Genomic DNA, 21,917 nt, shown 5'->3' with positions numbered 1-21,917 from the left:
TAAGAGAACGTTTTGCGCAGAAGCAACCAGTAGAACCAACCCGGCCATCTTTGGGAAGGGCGATTCCCTTTCTTGCCCCGCCCCCTCCCTCGTCCCTCACTTTAGATCAAACCACAGGTAGAGGTAAGAAGTTGCAGAGAGGTGCGCGCACGGGCGCAGGGCTGTTTCTCCGTGAAAGGTACTGTCAACTGTTCCCTTTTCTTGCGAGGAATCCTATTCGGAATAAGGGAATTTCCCTTAAAAAAAAGGGAAACGTTGACAGCTAAGCATTTAACACAAACTGGATTTGTTTCAATCAAATTCACGGTTTCGTTCTAAAAGAACATATAGAAACACAAGGTCCACTGAGACCCGTAACACAATTTGAAAATTTATTTAAGCATGATGGGGGTTGGGGGAAGAAGAGATCGGTTTTGAAATTGTACATCACATTTCTCAGTATAATTATGGAACTCCTTAAAAAGATATGGGAGCTGGATATTGGCATACAAATTATTCCCAGGGACTGAAATAAAATTTGGGAATCGCAACCCTTAAAATCCTTAGAGAAGACTCATTAAAATTACTGCACAAATGGTATTATAGCCCTTTGCAAATGCCAGAAATGTTTTATATCACCTAATTCTTGGAGGGTGATAATATTGGTGCATATTATCATTTACAGGAATGTCGGTTGGTGTGAGATTTTTGGGATTTAATTTCGACAGAAATTAAAGCATTGTTCGCTGCCCAAAATTAATGTTGCCAGATATTTTTGATGATATATTGTCAAAAGAATTGGTCTTATATATGATCTTGGCAGCATGATGAGTGGTTGCAACTCAGTGGAAAGCAGCCCAAAATCTTACACCGGATGCTTAGTACTGCTCACTCTGGAAAATAGCTATAATGGAGAAAATCAGACATAATTTGAAATTTTTACAAGGACTAGAAGTTCCAGACACATTTTAGATGATTTGGCATTCTTTTATGACATATACACTGGAACCACCACTTTCAATACACGCTTCATCACAAAAGCCTGGCAAATCTGAAACTTGACTTCATGACCTGATACAAGTTGATAGTCTTCTCTTGGGCTTTGTTTTTTAAACTCGTGTGCAATAACTCACTCTACATGCCTATTTGATTGTTTTTCATCTTTTAATATTTGCCTGTTGTTATAATTGTTTTCTCTGTTTTATATACATTATAAAATGAAATAATAATAATAATACTGTACCCCCAAAAAATCTCACTCTCCGGTGGAGAAATGCCCACTCCACATTCTGAGGTAGCCGGTTCTGTAGTTTACACTGATACAGTACTGTATATCTAACATCTCCAGATATCTGAAGAGCTGTCACATGGACGACAACAAGCTTGTTCTTGCTGCTCCAGAGTACGGGACCCGAACCAACTGATTGAAATTGCAAGAAAGGAGATACTGACTAAGCATTAGGAAGACTATTTATTATGACCACAATCTTTTTTTTTTTAAATCTCTAGGGGCAGATTTCACATTGGTTAAGCTTTTTGAAAAATAGATTTCACATTGTTCAGACCTCCACCTAGGTAGGACGAAGGCAAATTTACCTTGTATGTTTCTTTGAACTTTCTTCTTTCCATTATGACTCTCCAGAAGGAAGGTCTGATCATTCCTTCTGCCCTGTGGCAGAACGCATGCCAGGCAGCCTAACAGTTCCCAAAACTAGTTAAACTACAACTAAACAGAGGTCACTGGAGGCTGCATTCCGTACAGAGTCTCACCCTGGGTTTGTTTGTTTGTTTGGTTAGCCTATGACTCAGATATGCTTGAGCCATGTCCTACTACAATGCTACTCAGATGTGCTTTTCAGAGACAGTCAGTCACATCCGAACCATGCATTTAAAGAACTCTGAGAGCTGCTGTATACCCCTCCCAGAGTCCAACTCCCAGCACCCTTAGTGAGCAGCAGTTCCCAGGACTCTTTTGGGAGAAGCCATAGAATCACCATTCAGATCATCTCACCTCAGCCACAGTCTTGTGAGAAGGCCTAGTGCTGTAAACAAAAATTGCCCTTTTCCCTTATGGGGTATCCAAGAGCCCATATAGTGTCCTTACATAGGTTACCTATTGGTAGGAGAGAATAAGAGAGGCCAACCAGAGAATATTGAAAAGCAAAGAGGCTAGTAAGCTTGACCTTTATTGATCTGTTGCAACAGGGTGCTCCCCTCACACGCAGGAGAGGAAGAGGAACCCAGAAAAATGGCTTGCAAGGCCTTATAAAGACTTTTGAAATTGCCACCCTGTAGATCAAGACCACCCCCAGAAACATCATACATACGTCACAGAAGGGGTGTAACCTAAGACCACCCCTCAGATACATCATACCTACATCACAGAAAATGCAGTCTTAAAACAGAAATTTGAATGTTGTTTTTCTCCTATTGTTGTTTATCTCCTGTCTGGTAGGTTACTTGATTGGATACCCTGCTTCCTAGATTGGATTGCCTGGGGAGCCTGGCCAGTTTTTTTGTAATGAAAAATACTTAGTTCCTGGGCCAGGTCGCAGGCTTACACCCTATTCATATCTTAAATGTGCCCTTAAGACAGGATTTGTGATGAGACAATGTGGGAGGTTTCCCACTTTGACCTTGCAGAGAAAACATTTGGTCAGTTTAGGAATCAAAATGGTTCCAGGTTGGTCTTCCTGTCCTAATCTATGTACGTGCTTGGTTGGTACACTTATGAACATTACCATATATCTAAGACCTCAAAATTCCTATCACACTAGGCAAGCCACTCTTCTCTCAGCTGCCCCACCCCCATCTACTAAGTAATAACATTGACCTACCTTACAGGACTGTTGTGACTGTCCAGGTTGTTGCAGGAATTTATGTGTAGGTTGGGGGGGGTGCCCCTCCAACAGATATCATGCACATGCAGTCCACTACCAAAATCAGCACAATCACTGTTGTGACTTTTGTGATTTGTCCCCACAAAACACTTCATCACGGTTTCTTCCTGTCTATTCAAAGGGCCTTTGCTGCACAATACCAAATGTAAGAATTCACTGATATCTATGTACTGGCTCACAGGGAAAACTTCAGAAATTCATATAGACATGTGAGCTCAGCTACTCAGCAGCCCCTCTGCCTGAGTGATAATTCCTGGCATCCTGATACCTGAGTGCCAGACAAGTAGCCATTCCAGAAATAACAAACCCAGATGAAGACAAAAGGGTGCGATTAACTTGGCTGGGAAACAGGGAAATGTAAATATCTCTTTTGTTACACTTGATGGGTGTTTGGTGGAGGGCAAGGGGAACCATGGGACAGGGTCCAGGATGCTCAGATTACTGCCACCAGACCTCCCCTTTCATGATGTAACCATGATATATTAGTGATGTAGTTTCGGGGGGGTGTAACATGGGGATTGTGGGACGCAGGTGGCGCTGTGGGTTAAAGCCTCAGCGCCTAGGACTTGCCGATCGAAAGGTCGGCGGTTCGAATCCCTGCGGCGGGGTGCGCTCCCGCTGCTCGGTCCCAGCGCCTGCCAACCTAGCAGTTCGAAAGCACCTCCGGGTGCAAGTAGATAAATAGGGACCGCTTACCAGCGGGAAGGTAAACGGCGTTTCCGTGTGCGGCTCTGGCTCGCCAGAGCAGCGATGTCACGCTGGCCACGTGACCCGGAAGTGTCTCCGGACAGCGCTGGCCCCTGGCCTCTTAAGTGAGATGGGCGCACAACCCCAGAGTCTGTCAAGACTGGCCTGTACGGGCAGGGGTACCTTTACCTTTACCTTTAACATGGGGATTAGCAGCTAATAAAAGTTTGGGTTCTCTTTTGTTCGGGGCTTCCATCTTGTTCCACCTTGTGGCAGGTGGGAGTCCTGTCACGACAGTCTTCAATAAAGACCAAGCCTACTGGCTGCTGTTTTGCTCTGGTATTCCTGGCTGGTGTCCTTGTTTTTTGTCCAAGGGAGCCCTCAGATTTCTCCGTTAACAAGGTCACAAAAGCCAAAAACTGCAGCCAGGTTGTTGAGTGGATCACCTGGACAGGTACATATTACACCAGTGCTGAGGGAACTGCACACAGGAACATGTTTCAAGGTCCTGTTGTTTATGCACATAGCCCTGAACAACTGGGGTCCAGGTTACCAGGAAGACCATCTCTTTCTGTATAGACCTGTAAGTTCACTTTGATCCTCCTGGGAAATTTTACTTGTGGTGCTGCAAAATATCATAGAGCATTGACCTGGGAAACAGGCATTTTTCTGCTGTTTCCCCTGAGCTACGGAAAGCGATCACCTTCTGCTGTATGTGAAGCAGCAACCATCATGCCCTTCAGATTTCTTGAGAAAACTTAACCTTTTTGTTCAGGCTTGGACCCTGTTTTACAGGTTTGACTCCCCTCAACTTTTATTTTAATCACTTTCATATGCTTTCATTTTTTAGTTTATCTCTCTCATATATGTGTGTGTGTGTATTGCTATATTACTGGTTTTGATTTTGTTTTTTGTCATAGTCATAGAACCATAGATGTTGTTGTTTTTAGCTGTACACCACTTAAATAGATTAAAAAAACCCGAAGCAGTTTATAAATGATGAATGAATGTGATGCTCAGATTGGATAGTCATGGTCACAGGAACCAAGTTTCCCCCCTAGCACAAACACTGTGTTGTAAACAAAAATTGCCCTTTTCCCTTATGGGGTATCCATATAGAGTCCTTACAATAGGTTCCCTATTGGTAGGAGAAAATAACAGAGGCCAAACAGAGAATATTGTTGTTTATCTCCTGTCTGGCAGGTTACTTGATTGGATTGCCTGGGGAGCCTGGCCATTCTTTTGTAATGATAAATACTTAGTTCCTGGGCCAGGTTGCAGGCTCACACCCTATTCATATCTTAAATGTGCCCTTAAGACAGGATTTGTGAGGAAAGAGACAATGTGGGAGGTTTCCCACTTTGACCTTGCAGAGAAAACATTTGGTCAGTTTAGGAATCAAAATGGTTCCAGGTTGGCCTTCCTATGCTGATCTATGTATGTGCTTGGTTGGTACACTTATGAACCATATATCTAAGACCATAACATTCCTATCACAACTGCAGGAATCTACTGCGAAATTCACAGTACCCACTAAGATTGAGTGTGTGTGTGTGTGTGTGTGAGAGAGAGAGAGAGAGAGAGAGAGAGAGAGAGAGGTGACCCTTCATTTCTGACTTCAAAACGCTGTAGTTAGAGATGACCCTTCATTTCTGACTTCAAAACGCTGTAGTTAAAAACCGCAAGCTGTTTCAGTGTCTAGTTCAACTTCCCTTTTTCATCTTACAGGAAACTGTTAACCAATATGACCCAGACATAAAACCTTTGGAACTCAATGGTTGAGATATATTTCAAAATTTGTTGTTGTTGTTGTTATATTTATTTATTGAATTTATATACCACCCTATACCCAGGGGTCTCAGGGTGGTTCACAAAATAAAATCAAGATATAAAACCACAGAATACCTAATAAAAATTAGAAAGCTTCAAGCAAGCATTTAATATAAGAGCATATAGGGCTATTGACATTTTTTAAGGCATATCTGAATCCCTCACATTGAATGGCCAAGAGGTGAGCATGACTGAGTCAGTACTCATCAGTAAACAGGCATGTTCCTGATCTATTTATTTTATTAATTACAGTGCTTTTTTTTTTCTTTAAAAAATGTTTAGGGGTACTCTTTGACTCAAGAAAAATCACCCAGAAAGGAAATGAAGTTGCCATTGGATATGGTAACAACGAAACTAACCAACCACCGTGCTGGATTCCAACTCCTACTTTACACATTAAACGCTCGCTTCCATCTGAGACTCAGGAAACACCGTGACAGGAAATGAAGCTGCCATTGGGAGTAGCAACGGAACTGACAATTCACTGTGCCGTTAGATTCACAAAATATTTAGGGGTATGTATACCCCTGCATCCCCCCAGAAAAAAGCACTGATTAATTACATTTGTGTACCACTTTTCTTTCAAGCAGCATAGTTTTCCTGCTCCCCATTTTATCCTCACAACAACCCTATGAAAAAGCTTAGGCTGAGAGTGAGTGATTGGTCAACAGGGATTTGAACCCTGGTCCCTGTCCAACACTCTAACCCAGGCTTCCTCAAACTCAGCCCTCCAGATGTTTTGAGACTACAGTTCCCATCATCCCTGACCACTGGTCCTGCTAGCTAGGGATCCTGGGAGTTGTAGGCCAAAAACATCTGGAGGGCCGAAGTTGAGGAAGCCTGCTCTAACCACTACACTACATTGCACTTCTCTACTGCTGTGTTCTGATACCCTCTGACATACCAAGACAGTCTTCCTTCCCTGCACAAGGTGAGCACTGTCCCACATTTCTCTCCACCCTGGCTCAACCTTGCAAAGCAAACCTATTTGTAATCCTTAAATTTCCCATTGGCTTTGGATGGTTTCTGCACATTTTAACCCTACCACCCAAAGTCCATTTAGACCATCTAGTGGCCACATTTTTTTCCATCTCTGGAGATGACAGCAGCAGGGATTTGAGTAAAATGTTGAGGCACTATTCTGTCAGAGCTGTGTAAGAAAAATACCCTGGTAACTAGTTTCATGTTCTCATCCAATTTATGATTTGACGTTTCAGGGAGAAGTACAAGCCACAGAGAAAATAAGCAAATGAGAAGCATTTGTCTGCCGATGGTGGTTCATTTTTATATAGATTAACAACTTTATTATTTATACCCCTCCCATCTGGCTGGGTTCACTAGTGAGGAAGCGTTTGTTGCCACACAGAATAAAACCAGATTCCCAGTATATTTTAGTGCAGCAGTGTAACCTGGCAGTATCATCTCCACACAAAAACCAAAGGTAGAAACAAAGTCAGAAATAAAATAAATACCAAATAAAGTCTAGCAATATAACCATACTGTTAATGTGGGTTAAGTCCTCCTTTTAAAATATTTTAAGTTGTAATTCCCTTAGAGCTGTGTGGAGTAGGATCTGACTGTCTGAAAGCCATCATCTGAGGGCTGGCAGGTGGTTGGATGTGATACAGAGGCGAGGCTGTGTCTCCCTTCCCAGCAGGCCCCCTCCCTGCCCCAATATGCCCTCTCCTTGGGTGTTCCGCTGGACAGAACGATCACAGTTGTAACTTCCAAGAGGAGAAGATAAGACAATCAGCCCTCTTTGTTCCAAATCTCCTGATCAGATGGTATTTATTTATTACTGATTTCTTTTATCCCACATTCCCTCAGAGGAGTTCAAGATGACATACAGGTACATAGTTGTTCCATTTTATCTTCACATCCATCCACCCTGCAAGTGAAGTAAGCCAAAAGAGAATGTGTGTGTGTGTGTGTGTGCAGACATATGAGAGAGACAGACAGACAGACAGACAGACAGGTCCAAAAGGGAGAATTTGTACTCCACTCTCTCCACACTTACCGCTGGCTAACTCTGCAATCTAAAAAATAAAGCAGCTCTTACACAGTACCAGATATATATGCAAATACCTTTTATTACAGTTGAGCTATTTAGAAAAAGACCCAGAACATGATAAAAGTATAATACAGTTAAGTATCCCACCCATACGCAGGGTGGAAAGTCATCAGACCTCTTGCCTTGTTAGGTCCAAGTAAGTGAGCATTTACTGCCTGCTGTTGGGATTTTTAAATAATAATAAAAAAAAGCTTGAAGCCTACAAAATCCATGGCAGAGCTACATAGTGGTGCAGCAAAAAGATCAGAATTCAGTGTTTCTCAAACTTGGTTCACCACCTGTTAGACTACGACTCCCATCATCCACAGCAGGACCAGTGGCTAGGTATGATGGGACTTGTAGTCCAACAGCTGGGGACCCCTATTTAAGCAACAAAGGTTAGATGGCCATCCTACAGTGGCTCAAGGATGGGTCCATGTTCTTCTCTGCCACCATGGGAAGGCTACCTCTGTTACCAAAGCCTGGGAGATCAGCAGCTCCCTTCCTGGCCACCCTGTGGCAGAAGTGGACAGGCCCCACGGTATGATTCAAAGTCAGCAGCCGTTCTTGGACACAAGACCCTACCCAGTCTGCTCCATCCTCCTGCACACCAGATACACACTTTCCTAGCAGTGCAAATTCATAGAACCAATGAATTAAATAAAAAAAAAAAGTTCATCGAGATTGTTTCAGTACTTTAGAAATCAACAAGCACAGAAAAGCTGCAATTCAGTCTGTGATAGCCCAGTTGGCAGAACTCTACACACCTTTCCAGTGTTTAATCTAGCCCTGTAGCTCTTAAAACACAGACCTGCAGCTGTCTTGTTCTCTTCCTACCAGTTTTTGTTTTGTTCGTTTTGTTTTGCTTTGCTTTGCAACAGTAAAAAAAAAAACAAAAAAAACAACAGCTGAAACAAATCATTTTCGTTATTCCATTGGAAACCAGTACTCCATTCTTGTTCTTGGTCCACAGCCATCAGAACACTCTGTCGAACTCTGTCTGATTGGTCGCCACTGGATTCCTGCCCTGATTGGCAGGCTGCTGTGGCATATGTCCACCCCTCCTCCTGGGAGGAGCCAGGTACTCAAACATGGATTGGTTATGGGTGGAGAGCATGTTTTTGAGATCAGAGGGCATAGGGTCGGACCAGAAGAAGTCGTGATTCAGGGCGTCATCGCTATCTATCCTTTGGGCAGGATCCAGGACCAGCAGCTTGTCTATGAGATCCAGAGCATATGGGTCTTTGACGTACGCCTTGAGCCGCTCCTTCACCTTGCGCTTCTGCCCTTTCGGCAGGTCCAGCTTCTCATACAGCTCGTACTTATCCATGTTTGGCCACACCTAAGGAGTAACCGGACAAGGATTAAATCCAGAGGAAGGAGACTGATAACCCATTTCAGTTTCCAAGTGTCAAAAAGCCCCATCAGGTCAGGCAAAAGGAGGCACTGCTTCGAACAACCAAACTATGGTTTGTTCCCACATGATGCAGCAACGGCCACCAAATTGGATGCAAGGCAGACAGCTTTCTCTGTGCCAGGTTTTTCTGATGCAAAAACAACCACTAAGCCCTCCACCTTGCATGGGGTACAAGGCCTGCTAAGTGCACAGTCTTCAAAAAAGTAGGGATGGTTGCACGGCAGTTGTTCAGACTATACATGATTTCAGCTTTATACACAATCCCCCCCAATGTGGCCCCAACACAAGCTGTGAGTTTGTACCACAAAGTGACTTCAGCTTAGTGCTACATTGGGTATAACCTATTAGTTGTAAAGAAACTGACAGAAACACCCAAAGTGATCACTTAAGATTACTGTCCTAGCAATTCATGGGGCTTCCCTTGAAGACTGTTCAGAAACTGCAGTCTTCAAGAGAAGCTGCTGGACTGCTAAAGGGAAATGGGAATCACACCTTGCTAGTGCCAAAACCCAGGGTGTTGAGGATGCAGCCCCCCTCCAGGACTATAATTACCACCATTCCTTATCACCAGCTGTGGTTGATAACAGCTGGAAGTCCATCACATCTGGAGGGTACCTCATTGCCCACTCCTAGCCTGAACAGCTACACTGGTCACAAGGCAAGCTTCTGAGCACAATTCAAGGGAGTGATGCCTATGTCACATGCCTGGTCCCCAAGGATGACCCGTCCCCATTATTAGCTTGCCTGTGAAGTTAAAACCTTCTTTGCAGACCCTCTTCCAAATGCCCCAGCAGCAAAGGGGAGGCAGATGGCAAAGCACAAGAAGAGGCCCTCAGTCATGAAACCTTAACCATGATCACTCCAGAGAAGTTCACATGATATGCTGTATCGCTTCCCTAGGCCTCTATATTTTACCCTCCTTCGGATTTAATTTTAAAAACTGTACACAAAGCATAATTAGCTTGGATGTTGTTTTGCTGTGCTGTACAGCGAAGTGTTTTATCCTGTAGCAGAATGTGAACATGGTTTTCTCAGAGGTAAGTTCCACTTTCCTTGGTGGAGCTTCTTGCAGGAAAGCGAGACCAGGAATTCATAGCCTTAAGCGAGACCAGGAATTCATAGCCTTAAATGCTATGAATTATCCTAGGCTAGGAAAAACTTTAAAAAACGGAAAGAGTGTATTAATCTCAAGAGTTAAAATAATCAAAGCGTGGGAAGTATGTGAGGGCCTCTGCTGTGCTTTGCATGGAAAAAGCACCATGCTCACTCCTCCCCACCCAGCATTTCTCAACAGGGGCATAACCAGCTGGAGAGACTCAGTGCAGTGAAGTAGATGAACCAATTCTCTGACCCTAAATAAGGCCGCTTCCCATGTTTCTAAAAACAGCAAAGATCATGCCAGCAGTTTAAATATGATCCAGGGATTCAAATGCCATACCTACTAAATCCAGCTCTTGCTCAAGCATGTGGGAAGCAATATCCCATCATGGATGGGCAGGATTTCATCACAGGTTGGGGCGGGGGCTCATTTTCTAACCTGAAAGATTAGGGAACCTACCTCCGGGGTGATGGATCCACAAAGCTGGCTGATGAGAGTGAGTTGGTGCTGTTCTGTGTTTCCCTGCATGATGGGGCTTCGGGTCCACATCTCTGCCATTATGCATCCTGCGCCCCAGAGATCAATGGGTGGTCCATAATCTCGTTCCCCTAAACACAAGGAAACTCATTAATTAATCTCAAAGAAACTAGGGCTGGACAACACGGCTTCAAAAACACATTAGCAATTTGCTTCCAGTCTCAACTGGAAATCCTAGGGTTGCAATTAAGGTGCCCAAGTTAGCCAGTGGGTCTACTCTAAGTAGGATTAACAACCCATTGTGTGGATCTTTAAAGCCCTAGAAAACTGTCTATTGTATTGCATTTTAAATACGGTTGTTAAACTGTGCCAAGAACTTTGGTTAGTAGGCAGGGCATAGATTCCTCAGGTAAACAAAAAGCACAAGTAGGCTATCTCTTTACAATATCTCAGCAATTTACAATGCAGATTTTAAAAGAATCAAGATAACAGTCTTCTCTTTTTACAGATTGTCTAATCATCCTTTGTGATGAGGAATTCCATGCAGAAGATCAAGAGGAGGGGGAAGAAGCATGGAAATGCAAAAAGCCAGCAGAGAAGGAATGGAGCGATGCATTCTCTTTCCCAGACCTGCTTTGCACAAAGGCTATAGCTCAGCGGTAGGACACCTGCTTTGCATGTAGAAGGTCCCAGGTTCTACCCCCGGCAGCATCTCCAAGAAGCAGAGCCCTGCCTGAAGCCCTAGAGAGATGCTTGCTAGTCAGTGTTGCCAGTTCTGGGCTAGGTGGGGCCATGGGTCTCTCAGCAGAAGGCAGCTTCCTATGCAGAAGGCAAATCTTTCACTAGTCAATTAAGAGGCTAGTAGTAACGAGCACAATTTAGATCCCTTCTGCCAGAAACAGTAAGTGCTTGTCTGCACTACACTGCTTCATGTGGTTGTGAAGACCTCCATGCTGAGGAGAAAGGCGGCAAACAGTTTTTTATTCATTTTCCAAACATTTTTATACAATCAACTCATTAACTCTCACATTCATCAATTTTTGACTTCCCTCAGTTTCTCTGCAAATCTTTCGTTAAAATTTCTATTGTTAACGCATTTCTGAACTTATTATTGCCTCTAACCATTCCTCTTCCTTTCTCCTACTTTCTTTTTTACAATATTTCTTAATTTTTCACAGAGACTCTTCAAAACCAACAAGCGTTGTCTGTGCAGCACATATGCTTCTCAGATAATCTGTAAATTTTTAAATTGCACTTTAACCTGTATTCCCCCCCCCATTATGATTTTACTGGTGTTAGCTGCCCTGAGCCTGGCTCTGGCCAGTGTATAAATAAAATTATTATTATTATTATTATTATTATTATTATTATTATTAAACCCGGCTCCCTCCTCCCTCCCAGCAGGTCCGTAGTCATGCTGTAGTCTGCAATGCTACTCGCTGGCAGCCAAACAAACTGCTGCATGACCACAGCCATACCTTTTTATTATATGCATAAGATCTCAGGGGTATCAAACCCTCCAGCCCTTTCTCTTTCCATCCCTTTGAACTCTGCCCAGGGCAGGCTCACTCTCTTCAGGTCAATTCCCATACAGGCCTTGCTGTGATGGACTCCCTGAAGTGCTTTTGCCCAACTACAATGTGCCAGTGAAATGTGATATTGCCTCTTGCTTGCCAGTATGTATGGGGAATGCATACATATATATATAAATGCCTCCAATGGCTGTGTCACTGGAATGTATCCTACTGAAAATCATATCTGTTGCTCTACCTGCACCCACCTCTGTCCCTGCCCATCACTAGAATGCAGCCCCTGGAAAGCTGCCCACAAGGGAATGCGGTTTTTGGACAACAACAACAAAAAAAAAGCTCCTTTAAGAGGTTGAAGGGGAAAGCACAAACAGGCAATTCTCCCCCCGTCCCAAATTATTGCCTACCCAGAAGCAGCTCCGGAGGACGATACCACAAAGTCACCACCCTGTTAGTGTAGCGATTGGGCTGGCTGTTCTTTGCCAGGCTGAAGGCCCGAGCCAGGCCAAAGTCGGCCAGCTTCAGAACACCATCGCGGGTGATAAGCACGTTGGCTGCTTTCATGTCCCGATGCAAGATCTGGAGAAGGAAAACAATTGGGTAGGTGTAGAAAAAAGGTTTATAAAAAGGTGCATCCTGAGAAGCAGGCAGAAAATTCCAAAGCTACAGTTCCCAACTTCCTTCAGGTCAAGAAGCTTAGGCGTAGGGGAAAGTCTCAACCAGAGAAGAACCCCCCTCACCTTATTACGGTGGATGTAGTACAAGCCGTTCAGGAGCATTTGCATGACTTTCTTGATCTCCGAAAGTGTAAACTTGACGTGGGCATTGCTGAGGAGTCCAGCCAGGTCATGCTCGCAGAAGTCAAATACCAGGTAGATGCTGCCCTTGCAGCGGTTGTACGGGGAGGCTGTAGGAATTAAAAGGAAGCAGCTGCAATCACAGTCTTGCCTTCAAAGGCTCGAGGCTCGTTAAGGAGCAAGGATACAGCATCAAAAACCATCTGACATAGAAGGAAAAGATTTAGTACTCACAGATCCACCCAAAAATGCAAAGCAAAATGTCTGTCCTTCCCACCTCCCCAAATGAGAACTGCTTCTGTCCCTCACATGCTGCCACTCTGCACAGCCCTCTCTCACAGAACCACCTCCCACAGGTGGTAGGTGTAGCCAATGTGGTGTCCCCAGAAGCTGTTGGGAATACAATGCACACCAGCTCCTGCCAGTCTCACCAACAATCGGGAGGGATGGGCATGCCAGTAAAAAAGGTAAAGGGACCCCTGACCATTAGGTCCAGTCGCGGACGACTCTGGGGTTGCGGTGCTCATCTTGCTTTATTGGCCGAGGGAGCCGGCGTACAGCTTCCGGGTCATGTGGCCAGCATGACTAAGCCGCTTCTGGCGAACCAGAGCAGCCTACGCAAATGCCGTTTACCTTCCCACCGGAGTGGTACCTATTTATCTACTTGCACTTGGACGTGCTTTCGAATTGCTAGGTTGGCAGGAGCAGGGACTGAGCAACAGGAGCTCACCCCGTCGTGGGGATTCGAACCGCCGACCTTCTGATCGGCAAGTCCTAGGCTCTGTGGTTTAACCCACAGCACCACCCATGTCCCTTAGGGCATGCCAGTACTCAAGACCAAAACACATGCAATTTATACAGATTTATTTACACACAGAGCTACCTTGGACACTGAGCACGGCAACCTCTGGAAGGCACCATATTGACTTGTTGGTGTTGGCATCCATCTTGAGAGACAATGGAGTGTGTCTCCAGGGGTGAAGCCAAACCACTGCATTAGCAACACCAAAGTGACCTCCCCAGGGTGCAAGCCTGGGCAGTTTGTTATTATTGTTATTATTTATTTGCAGGGGGAGAAACACACATCCCACATCCCCTACCCTCCACCCCCTAGTTGAGCAACTTTTATATCAATCTCGATATACAACTAAATACTGGTGACTTCCCTTCCACCCTTTTCCTGGTTTCTTTATTTTTCTATTAAATCGCGTATTTTTAATCTTCAAATTTCTTCTTCTGTTAAATTCTATTAGCTTCAATTCTGCTGGATTTACTCAAGACCTGCTAGGTTATTTACTAGTTTATACTGGTTCTTAAAATATTCAATAAACATTTTCCAGTTCTCCTTATATTCTTTATTGTCTTTTTCTCTTACCCTGTTCGTTATGCCTGCCAATTCAGCATATTCAAACATTTTAAACTTCTACTCTTCCTTGCTTGGTACCATATTCATTCTCCACCTTTGTGTCAATTAGACTCCAGCTACAGTAGTGGCTTATAGTATTTTTTTGTTTTTTAGGGACTTCTGTTACCATTACCAAAAGGGATGCCTCAGGGTTTTAAAGGTAAAGGTACCCCTGCCCGTATGGGCCAGTCTTGACAGACTCTGGGGTTGTGCGCCCATCTCACTTAAGAGGCCAGGGGCCAGCGCTGTCCGGAGACACTTCCGGGTCACGTGGCCAGCGTGACATCGCTGCTCTGGCGAGCCAGAGCCGCACACGGAAACGCCGTTTACCTTCCCGCTGGTAAGCGGTCCCTATTTATCTACTTGCACCCGGAGGTGCTTTCGAACTGCTAGGTTGGCAGGCACTGGGACCGAGCAGCGGGAGCGCACCCCACCGCAGGGATTCGAACCGCCGACCTTTCGATCGGCAAGCCCTAGGCGCTGAGGCTTTAACCCACAGCGCCACCTGCGTCCCGCCTCAGGGTTTTGGGGAAAGGTTATTTTGAATAACTTTTTCAATTCATTGCAAGCTACTTCCCAGAATCCCCTGATTACTTTACAGGACCACCACATGTGGAAAAAGGATCCCTCTACTTCATTGCTTTTTCAACATTTACTTTTTTCTTTTTAAAGTATTTTTTCCCGCTAGTTTGGCAGGTGTTAAATATCATCTGTGGGTCATTTTCATATTTTCCTGTAATGCATAACACGCTGTGGACTTCATATTTACTAGCCATAAATTCTCCCACAGCTCATAACCAATGTTATGACCCACATCTGTGCCCACTTAATCATACTTGATTTCACAAATTCCTCTTTCGTATCCCACTCTAGCAGCAGTTTGTACATTTTTGACAAAACTTCTACTTTTGTATCTAATAAATCCCTTGTGAATTGGGATTTTTGTTCTGCAAATCCAATTTTTTTATCCATCTTAAACAGTTTGTTAATCTGGTGTATCTGTTAATTTTTTTTTAGTTTTTCGGGTTTTTGATTCCTGTCCTGTAAAATCTAGGATTTCTTTTTAGGTCCACCATTGTTTGTCCATATTTGTCCTTTTCCTTGCAGTGGCTTCAATTGGGGATATCCACATTGGTGTTTTCCTCTAATAGATTTTTATGCTTTTTCAATACTCTGTATATATTTTTTTCTGTTCACATGATTTGTAAAGATTTTATAAAATTTTGCCTTTCCATACCATAGGCAAGCATGCTACCCAAATTGTATATCATGTCATTCCAAATTTCAACCTTTGATATTTTCCAACAATATCCAATCTTTTATCCACCATAAATATGATGCCTCAAAGTAGATTTGGAAATCTGGTAGGGCGAAGTCTCCACCACCCCCGCCCCCGCCCCCTCTGATGTGATCCAAAGGAAAGCAGAGCAATGCGTTTGGCACCAGCTTGGCTGCAGGAGCTGCGAGAAAGAGGCATACAGGCCCCATCCAACCACCTTAGGGATTCCACTCTGAATTTGTGTAGGGTTTGCTCCCAAGCCTTTTCTTCTCCCAAATATATCCTGCAACGCAGCACAGGCTTAAGATCAGAGTTTTCCTTCTCCTGGATGGGCTACCTTGCCAGGCTGATGAGCCCTATCTGCACCTCACTTCCCTCTACAGCACATGCAGAAACCACCAGGACCTGCTCCTGATTCATATCTTTATAGTGCTGCTGTTTTTACATTCATATATATATATAAGCAGTCTTGGAACACTTTTTTTTTTTAGTGTGGAAGGATGGCATATGCCTAAATCTAACCAACCAATCGTATCATATGAGTTGTGGGATAGTGATTTCTCAATGCCTTGGATTGCGATTATTATCTCCAGCTTTCATAAGAACTTGCAAATCATAAAAACTGCTTTTTTTGCAGCCACAATTCTTACCTTTGGTCCTGCAGATCTCAATGAGATTCACAACATTTTCATGCTTGAGTAGTTGGAGGATTTTGATCTCCCGTAGGGCTGTGATGGGGAACTAAAAAATAACCCGGACAGTCAGTTAGAAAATAAATGCTAGAGATCTATGCTAAACCATAACTTATTATATACCAGAGGTGCACTGGTTCACATTCCTATGGTTTGTAACATGTTGCTCTGCCCTTCCAGGAGCAACAGACCACAAGCTTTGACTTACCATGACATGCAAACTAGAAAACCTGGCTTGTTTCTTTTCAGAAAAAAACCCAATGGTTGACAAAGTTTCTTCTCGTTTTATTTACTTTTATCTATGAATCTCTTCCCTTGAGGACTTCCAAAGGAGTTTATAGTACAACAATGTAATAAAACAATCACATACATAGAAAAACAACTGCATATATTAAAACAATTATGATATTAGTATTTTTTTTAAAAAAAACACCATGTAAATAAAATCAATTCATATTCAAGACAGATGCCAACTGGGACAAAGATTTTAAAAGGCCTGTTGAAAGATGAATGTCTTTAGCAGGCTCCAAAAAGATTACGGAGGAGGTTCCTGTCTGATATGAAACAAGAGGAAGTCTCAACGGGTAGGTGCCACCAACCTAAAGACTCCATTCTGACACTGTGGGGAATGGACCTCCTTACAGAATGGCATCTGCAATGTTAAGTTGGGTATGCAAGGAATAAGGCGATCCTCTAGGTACCCTGGTCCAAAGTTGTATAGGACTTTGTACCCCAATGCCAGTACTCTGAATTTTATCCAGTAACTAATTGGCAGCCATTGAGGGGCCTCCTCTTTGGGGTTTTGGTCAAAAAAATTGTTTCTACTTCTGCAAGCCTTGCAAGCCTGCAAGACTCACCCCTCTCTTCCACATGCCATTTGGGCAACACAAGCATCAACTCCTCTCAGCATGAACACCAGAAACAGAAGGAATTATGATACAGTCATACATCAGGTTGAATATGCTTCAGGTTGAGCGTTTTCACGTTATGCTCCACGGCGACCTGGAAGTAATGGAACACGTTACTTCCAGGTTTCGCCGCTCACGCATACGCTCAAAATGTCGTCACGTGCATGCGCAGAAGTGGCAAAATGCAACCCACGCACACGCGTGTTACGTTCTACTCAGGATGCGAACGGGGCTCCATAATGGATCCCGTTCGCATCCAGAGGTACCACTGTACAGCAGAATAAATCCACTGCTGCAAGATGGTGAGACAGCAATTGGCTTAGATGGCCTTAAAAAAATTGATGCCACAAATTCATACAGAGTGCGTTTCTCAAGTGGGATCAGTCCTGAGAGCCACAATGAAACTTTCCCTTTCAGAGGCCAGGCAGGCAGTCACCTTTCTTGTATGTCGCCAAAGGTCTTTGTAGAGGCAACACACTGCTGAATGGTAAACGCAAGGATAATAAAGGAAGACTACTGACTTGTTGCATTAGGGCTTCCTGGAAGCATCTGCCTGACCACTCTTTGAAACACAACACTACAACAACCCACCTCCCCCTGATCCAGGTTGCTGCACCCAATTCTGCACCCACATTCTGTTCCAAAGATGCACCTCAAAGCTACTTTACCTCCCAAGCTCATAATCACCCTTACACACGCACACACTGCCCCCCTCATCCCCCACCAACACAGCACAAACTTACCCCCTCTTTTTCATTCTCCATCAACACCTTCTTCAATGCAACTTTTTTGCCTGTTTGACGATGTTTTGCTTTGAATACCTCCCTGTAGAGAAAATGGGAAGTGTTAAGATTCACCAAGGGCCTGGAGGTGTTTCCACCTGCAAACTCCCCAGAGACGCCTGACTAACTCTTGCTGGATAAATGCTGACTGGAACTCCTGGGTTCCAGAGCAACATCTCTCAGAACACCAGTTGCTGGGAGACGAACAACAGTGCTATCTTCACGTGCTCAGCTTCAGGCCTAATCCAGCAGCACCTTCTTTATCTTCCTGTGCAGTCCTCATCTAATCGAACAGGGAAAGTGCAGCTACCTTCCTAAAAATAAAAAAGCCCACACAAGTGGCAGAGTCTTGTTCACCCAAGGTATACACACGATGAATGGCTTTTTTGGCACATGTACACAGAGTGGAGCTGCCACTTGATGAGGTACCCTTGGAACAAACAGGCACTATTCAAAAAGTGCTTGAGTTTTGTTCTGTTTTTTTGTAAAGTATGTGCGCCAGAAGTAAGAAAGTGCATGTGGGAGGGAAGTTGAATCCTACAGTATCCTGCTGATAAGAAAAGGAAGGAAGGAAAGACTTGAAACTGGCAGATGTGTTAAGATGGTATCCTGTGTCAGGCACATGGAAGGTTTTGCAGAAGGACACAAAACAACATGAATAATCCAAGCAAGCTGGCACATATTATTTGAGAGCAACTGGACAAAAGAACAGGAGACCACCATCAAGCAGGTACTGTCCCAACATTGCCTCGACTGGCACTTCTAGTCTAAAATATAACTAGTTTTCCACAGGGTTTCTCAGACGCCAGGCCAGGACTCACAGCTGAACTTTCAGGGGGGCTCAGTGGTACAGCCGCTCCCCTACCTCCTCACTTACCAGTCCCACCCACTAGCTGTGGTGAAGCTTTTTGGTTTGGAAAAAGGCCTGAAAATCAGCAACTCCTTGTATGCAAAGTAAAGAATTTAGTGTTGAAATAATTTAGAAAGCAAGATGAAAGGTTAATAATAATATCTAATTTAATAAACAAATGGGGAACAGAAAGGAAGGGCATATCAGAGGCAAGCTGCTTTAGGAGCAAGTGAAATGGAAAAGTATAAGAGAAAGGAGATTTAAAAAACTGGCAGTCTGAGTATGGGTGGGAATAAGGTGCATGCAGAGTGTGAAAGGAGTCTGGTAGACAAAATTATAAGAGATAGGTAACTGAGAAGAGAGAACAATGAAAGAAAAGGCCTTCTGCACTTAAAAGCTCAGCAAATTCTGCCTGAAATGGGGAGAGTGAACTGCAACACACCCAGAACAAATGTATGTATTTGGCCTGAGGAAAGCTCAGCTTTGGAACTCCTTGTCACTAGGAAAATGCTGTGGCACCTAATTTAGATGTATTAGATCAGGGGTTTTCAACCAGTGTGCCATGGCACCCTGGGGTGCTTTTAATGATGGTCGGGGTGCCATGGGCAACACTGTCCTCTATCCCTTTTTCCTTCCTTCCTTTGTCTTATGCCCTCTCACGTCTCTGCCTCCCAAAGGCTTGTGCAGCTGTTGTAGCAGCCCTGGCTACAAGCTCCCCAGGGGAGTGGTGTCTCGGGGGCTTGCCAGGAGCTGAGGTGGCCTTGGAGTAAGCAAGCAAGCAAGTGGGTGAAGGAGCCCAGCCTGCCAGTCCACCAGCCCTTGCTTTTGGAAATGGACAAACAAGCGGGAGGCCAGGCAGGTGCTGGGCTGGCCTTTCTTGTGCTTGCTTTATGCAAGGCCTGCCCGGGAGCTGAGTGCCCGGTGCTACCTCCCAGGGGAAGGTGCTGGCCTCACATTCACCTTTGGCCAGTGTCCGATGGGCCACTAAGGCTGGGGGCATCCTCTTCCCAGACCCCTATGGGGCAGTGTGAGGAGGAGCCTCTCTTTCAGGCAGGGTGGGCAGCTCAGAGGCCAGGGGCAGCAGCAGCAGCTGTCCAGAGGACACCCAAGGAGAGGGGAGAGGAGAGGAGGCTGAGGGAACACTCCACAAGGGAGGGTGTTTGAAAAAGGGTGAGAGGCTACCAGCTCTGCAGGCAAGGGGGGACATAACTGGGCTCCTGAGCCCCACAGGGGTACTGCAGAAAGAATGCAGTTGGTCAAGGGAGCTGTGGACTCAAAAAGGTTGAAAACCTCTGGATTAGATGCAATTTGAACCTGAGTCCCCTCAGGCCACATTCTGCCTCTTTTTATGATCTTAATCAGAGTGGAGGCATAGCAAAATGCTTCCAGAGGCAAGACTTTCTCTCCAGCTAATTTACTTCCTGGGGTTATTAAGGTGATAAAACGGGGTGGATCTGAACCACCTTATGATGCCTTGGGACAAATAATATCATAACAGTAATTAATAAAGGCTGCCTGCAATCAGCGAAGGGAGCTGATGCAGTGGAAGCAATTCAGTGTGTGAAGCAGGGGAGGCACGAGCGAAGAAGACGACTTTTGGGGAGGGCAGCAAGGAGCTTAAGGGGGAAAGGAAGGGGCACCTCGCGCCGCCGCGGTGGGAGCTCGACTGGCGGGCATCTTGGGGAGGCGACTAATCGGGAGGGGTGGGGCTAGAACAGGAAGAACAGAGGAATCCAACCATGCAGGAGGCCAGAATGAACGCGAGGCAAGGGGAGAGCCGAGGGGAGAGGAAAGGGGGCGGCCCCCCAGGGAAGCCTGCATGAAGGACGTCTGTTGGGAGCCTGTGCTAGGAGCCCATGGGGCTGGAGCAGTGGGGGAGCCTGTGGGGCCCGTGGCGCAGGGATCGGGGAGCTTTTTCGGACGTGGGGGACCCTGCTGGGGGTGGGGGGGGGTCCCTGGGGAGGTGGGGGGCGCAGGGCGGGGCGGGGGGCTCCCCGCAGGGGGGCGACGGGCGCCCGGCAGAGCCTCACCCGAAGGTGCCTTGCCCGATCTTGGCCAGCTTCTCGTACTTGGAGACCTCGTCGCAGTAGGGACACTCCACCGCGTCGTACTGCTTGGCCATGGCGGAGCCGGCGCCCCTGATCTCTTCTGGCTGCCGCCGGCCGCCGTCCGAGGGGCGCAGCGGCACGTTTCCGGGAACGCTTCCGCCCGGCCGCTCCATTTCTTTGCAGTTCCACTCGTCCCGCCGCCACCAACGCCACTTCCGGGATACGGGGACTCGCTGCCGTGAGGCACGCCGGGCTTTGTAGGCGGGCGAGCGGGCGGGGCGGGGCAGGTCCCAGGGAAAGCCCCGCCCCGCCCCGCCCCGCCCCGCCGGGGAACCTGCAGTGCAGCGCGCAGGCCTCAAGAGGGAGCCAAACAGCCGCCTTTTATCAGGAAAGGTGGGGGTTCAACAGATGAGATGGGGCGGAATAGGGGGAGCTGACCCTGGTAAATTCCCCCCCCCCCCTTTGCATAATTTACAGGCGCTGTAACCTCAAAAGGCAGGTTCATCAATCCATCAGGCAACTCTTATTTCCATCTCCCAACCATCCAGCCTTGATCCAGAGTTTCTGAGAACGGCAAAAGCTATTTGTGACATTTTGATGGGCTAAATAAAATGAGTTGTGTTTTGTTTTGTTTTTGTTATTTGTTTAGCCTGAGCGCTGCATTTCTCTGTGGGCAACCGTGGTGAGCAGGGCCAGAGGCAAAAGTGGGTGTGGCCAGAGGTAGACGTGGGAGGAGCAATGAGTGTGAGTCATCCCCCTACTGTAGCCAACCACGGACCAGAACTGCAGTTCAATCATACCTGGAGGGCAACATGTTAGCTGTCCCTGCTGGCCACACAAAAGCCAGAGCCCTGAGCCATTGGCCTCTGAAGGCAGCAGTTGTACTGGACAGTGATGCAATAATGGATTGAGGTTGAATCCTGACAAGACAGAAGTACGGTTCTTGAGGGACAGGGAGCAAGCGGGTGTGGGGGATTCCCTGGTCCTGAATGGGGTAACTGTGCCCCTGAAGGACCAGGTGCGCAGCCTGGGAGTCATTCTGAAATCAAAGCTGTCCATGGAGGCGCAGGTCAGTTCTGTGTCCAGGGCAGCTGTTTACCAGCTCCATCTGGTATGCAGGCTGAGACCCTATCTGCCTGTAGACTGTCTCGCCAGAGTGGTGCATGCTTTACTTATCTCCCACTTGGA

General features: G+C 45.7%; 1 protein-coding gene and 1 long non-coding RNA gene across 2 annotated transcripts; one reads left to right on the top strand and one right to left on the bottom strand.

Moving 5' to 3' along the window:
• Positions 1 to 7,470: 7,470 nt before the first annotated feature.
• CDK9 (cyclin dependent kinase 9) lies at positions 7,471 to 20,950 on the bottom strand. Its single transcript, XM_079962182.1, has 7 exons — positions 20,712 to 20,950; positions 17,793 to 17,874; positions 16,100 to 16,190; positions 12,709 to 12,875; positions 12,376 to 12,547; positions 10,422 to 10,570; positions 7,471 to 8,788 (listed from the first exon to the last, which is right to left on the bottom strand). The coding sequence occupies exons 1-7, from the start codon at positions 20,900 to 20,902 to the stop codon at positions 8,423 to 8,425; spliced, it is 1,218 nt and encodes a 405-aa protein (XP_079818308.1). The 5' UTR covers positions 20,903 to 20,950; the 3' UTR covers positions 7,471 to 8,422.
• On the top strand, positions 17,882 to 21,354 carry LOC307207947. The gene is made up of 2 exons (XR_013834873.1): positions 17,882 to 18,561; positions 21,207 to 21,354. It is a non-coding gene; the product is annotated as an uncharacterized lncRNA (long non-coding RNA).
• Positions 21,355 to 21,917: the final 563 nt, after the last annotated feature.

Source organism: Podarcis cretensis, assembly GCF_951804945.1.
Source record: "Podarcis cretensis genome assembly, chromosome: Z".
Lineage (NCBI taxonomy): Eukaryota > Metazoa > Chordata > Lepidosauria > Squamata > Lacertidae > Podarcis > Podarcis cretensis.
This window is presented reverse-complemented; position numbering and strand designations above follow the sequence as displayed.

What these genes read in the sequence shown, in the direction of transcription:
- CDK9 (XM_079962182.1), bottom strand. Translation starts at nt 20,902, where the DNA reads ATGGAGCGGCCGGGCGGAAGCGTTCCCGGAAACGTGCCGCTGCGCCCC. An exon ending in TCCTCCGGAGCTGCTTCTGG is followed by an intron (nt 10,571 to 12,375) that starts GTAGGCAATAAT and finishes CCTTGTGTTTAG; the next exon opens with GGGAACGAGATTATGGACCA. An exon ending in GTGGATCCATCACCCCGGAG is followed by an intron (nt 8,789 to 10,421) that starts GTAGGTTCCCTA and finishes GTTACTCCTTAG; the next exon opens with GTGTGGCCAAACATGGATAA.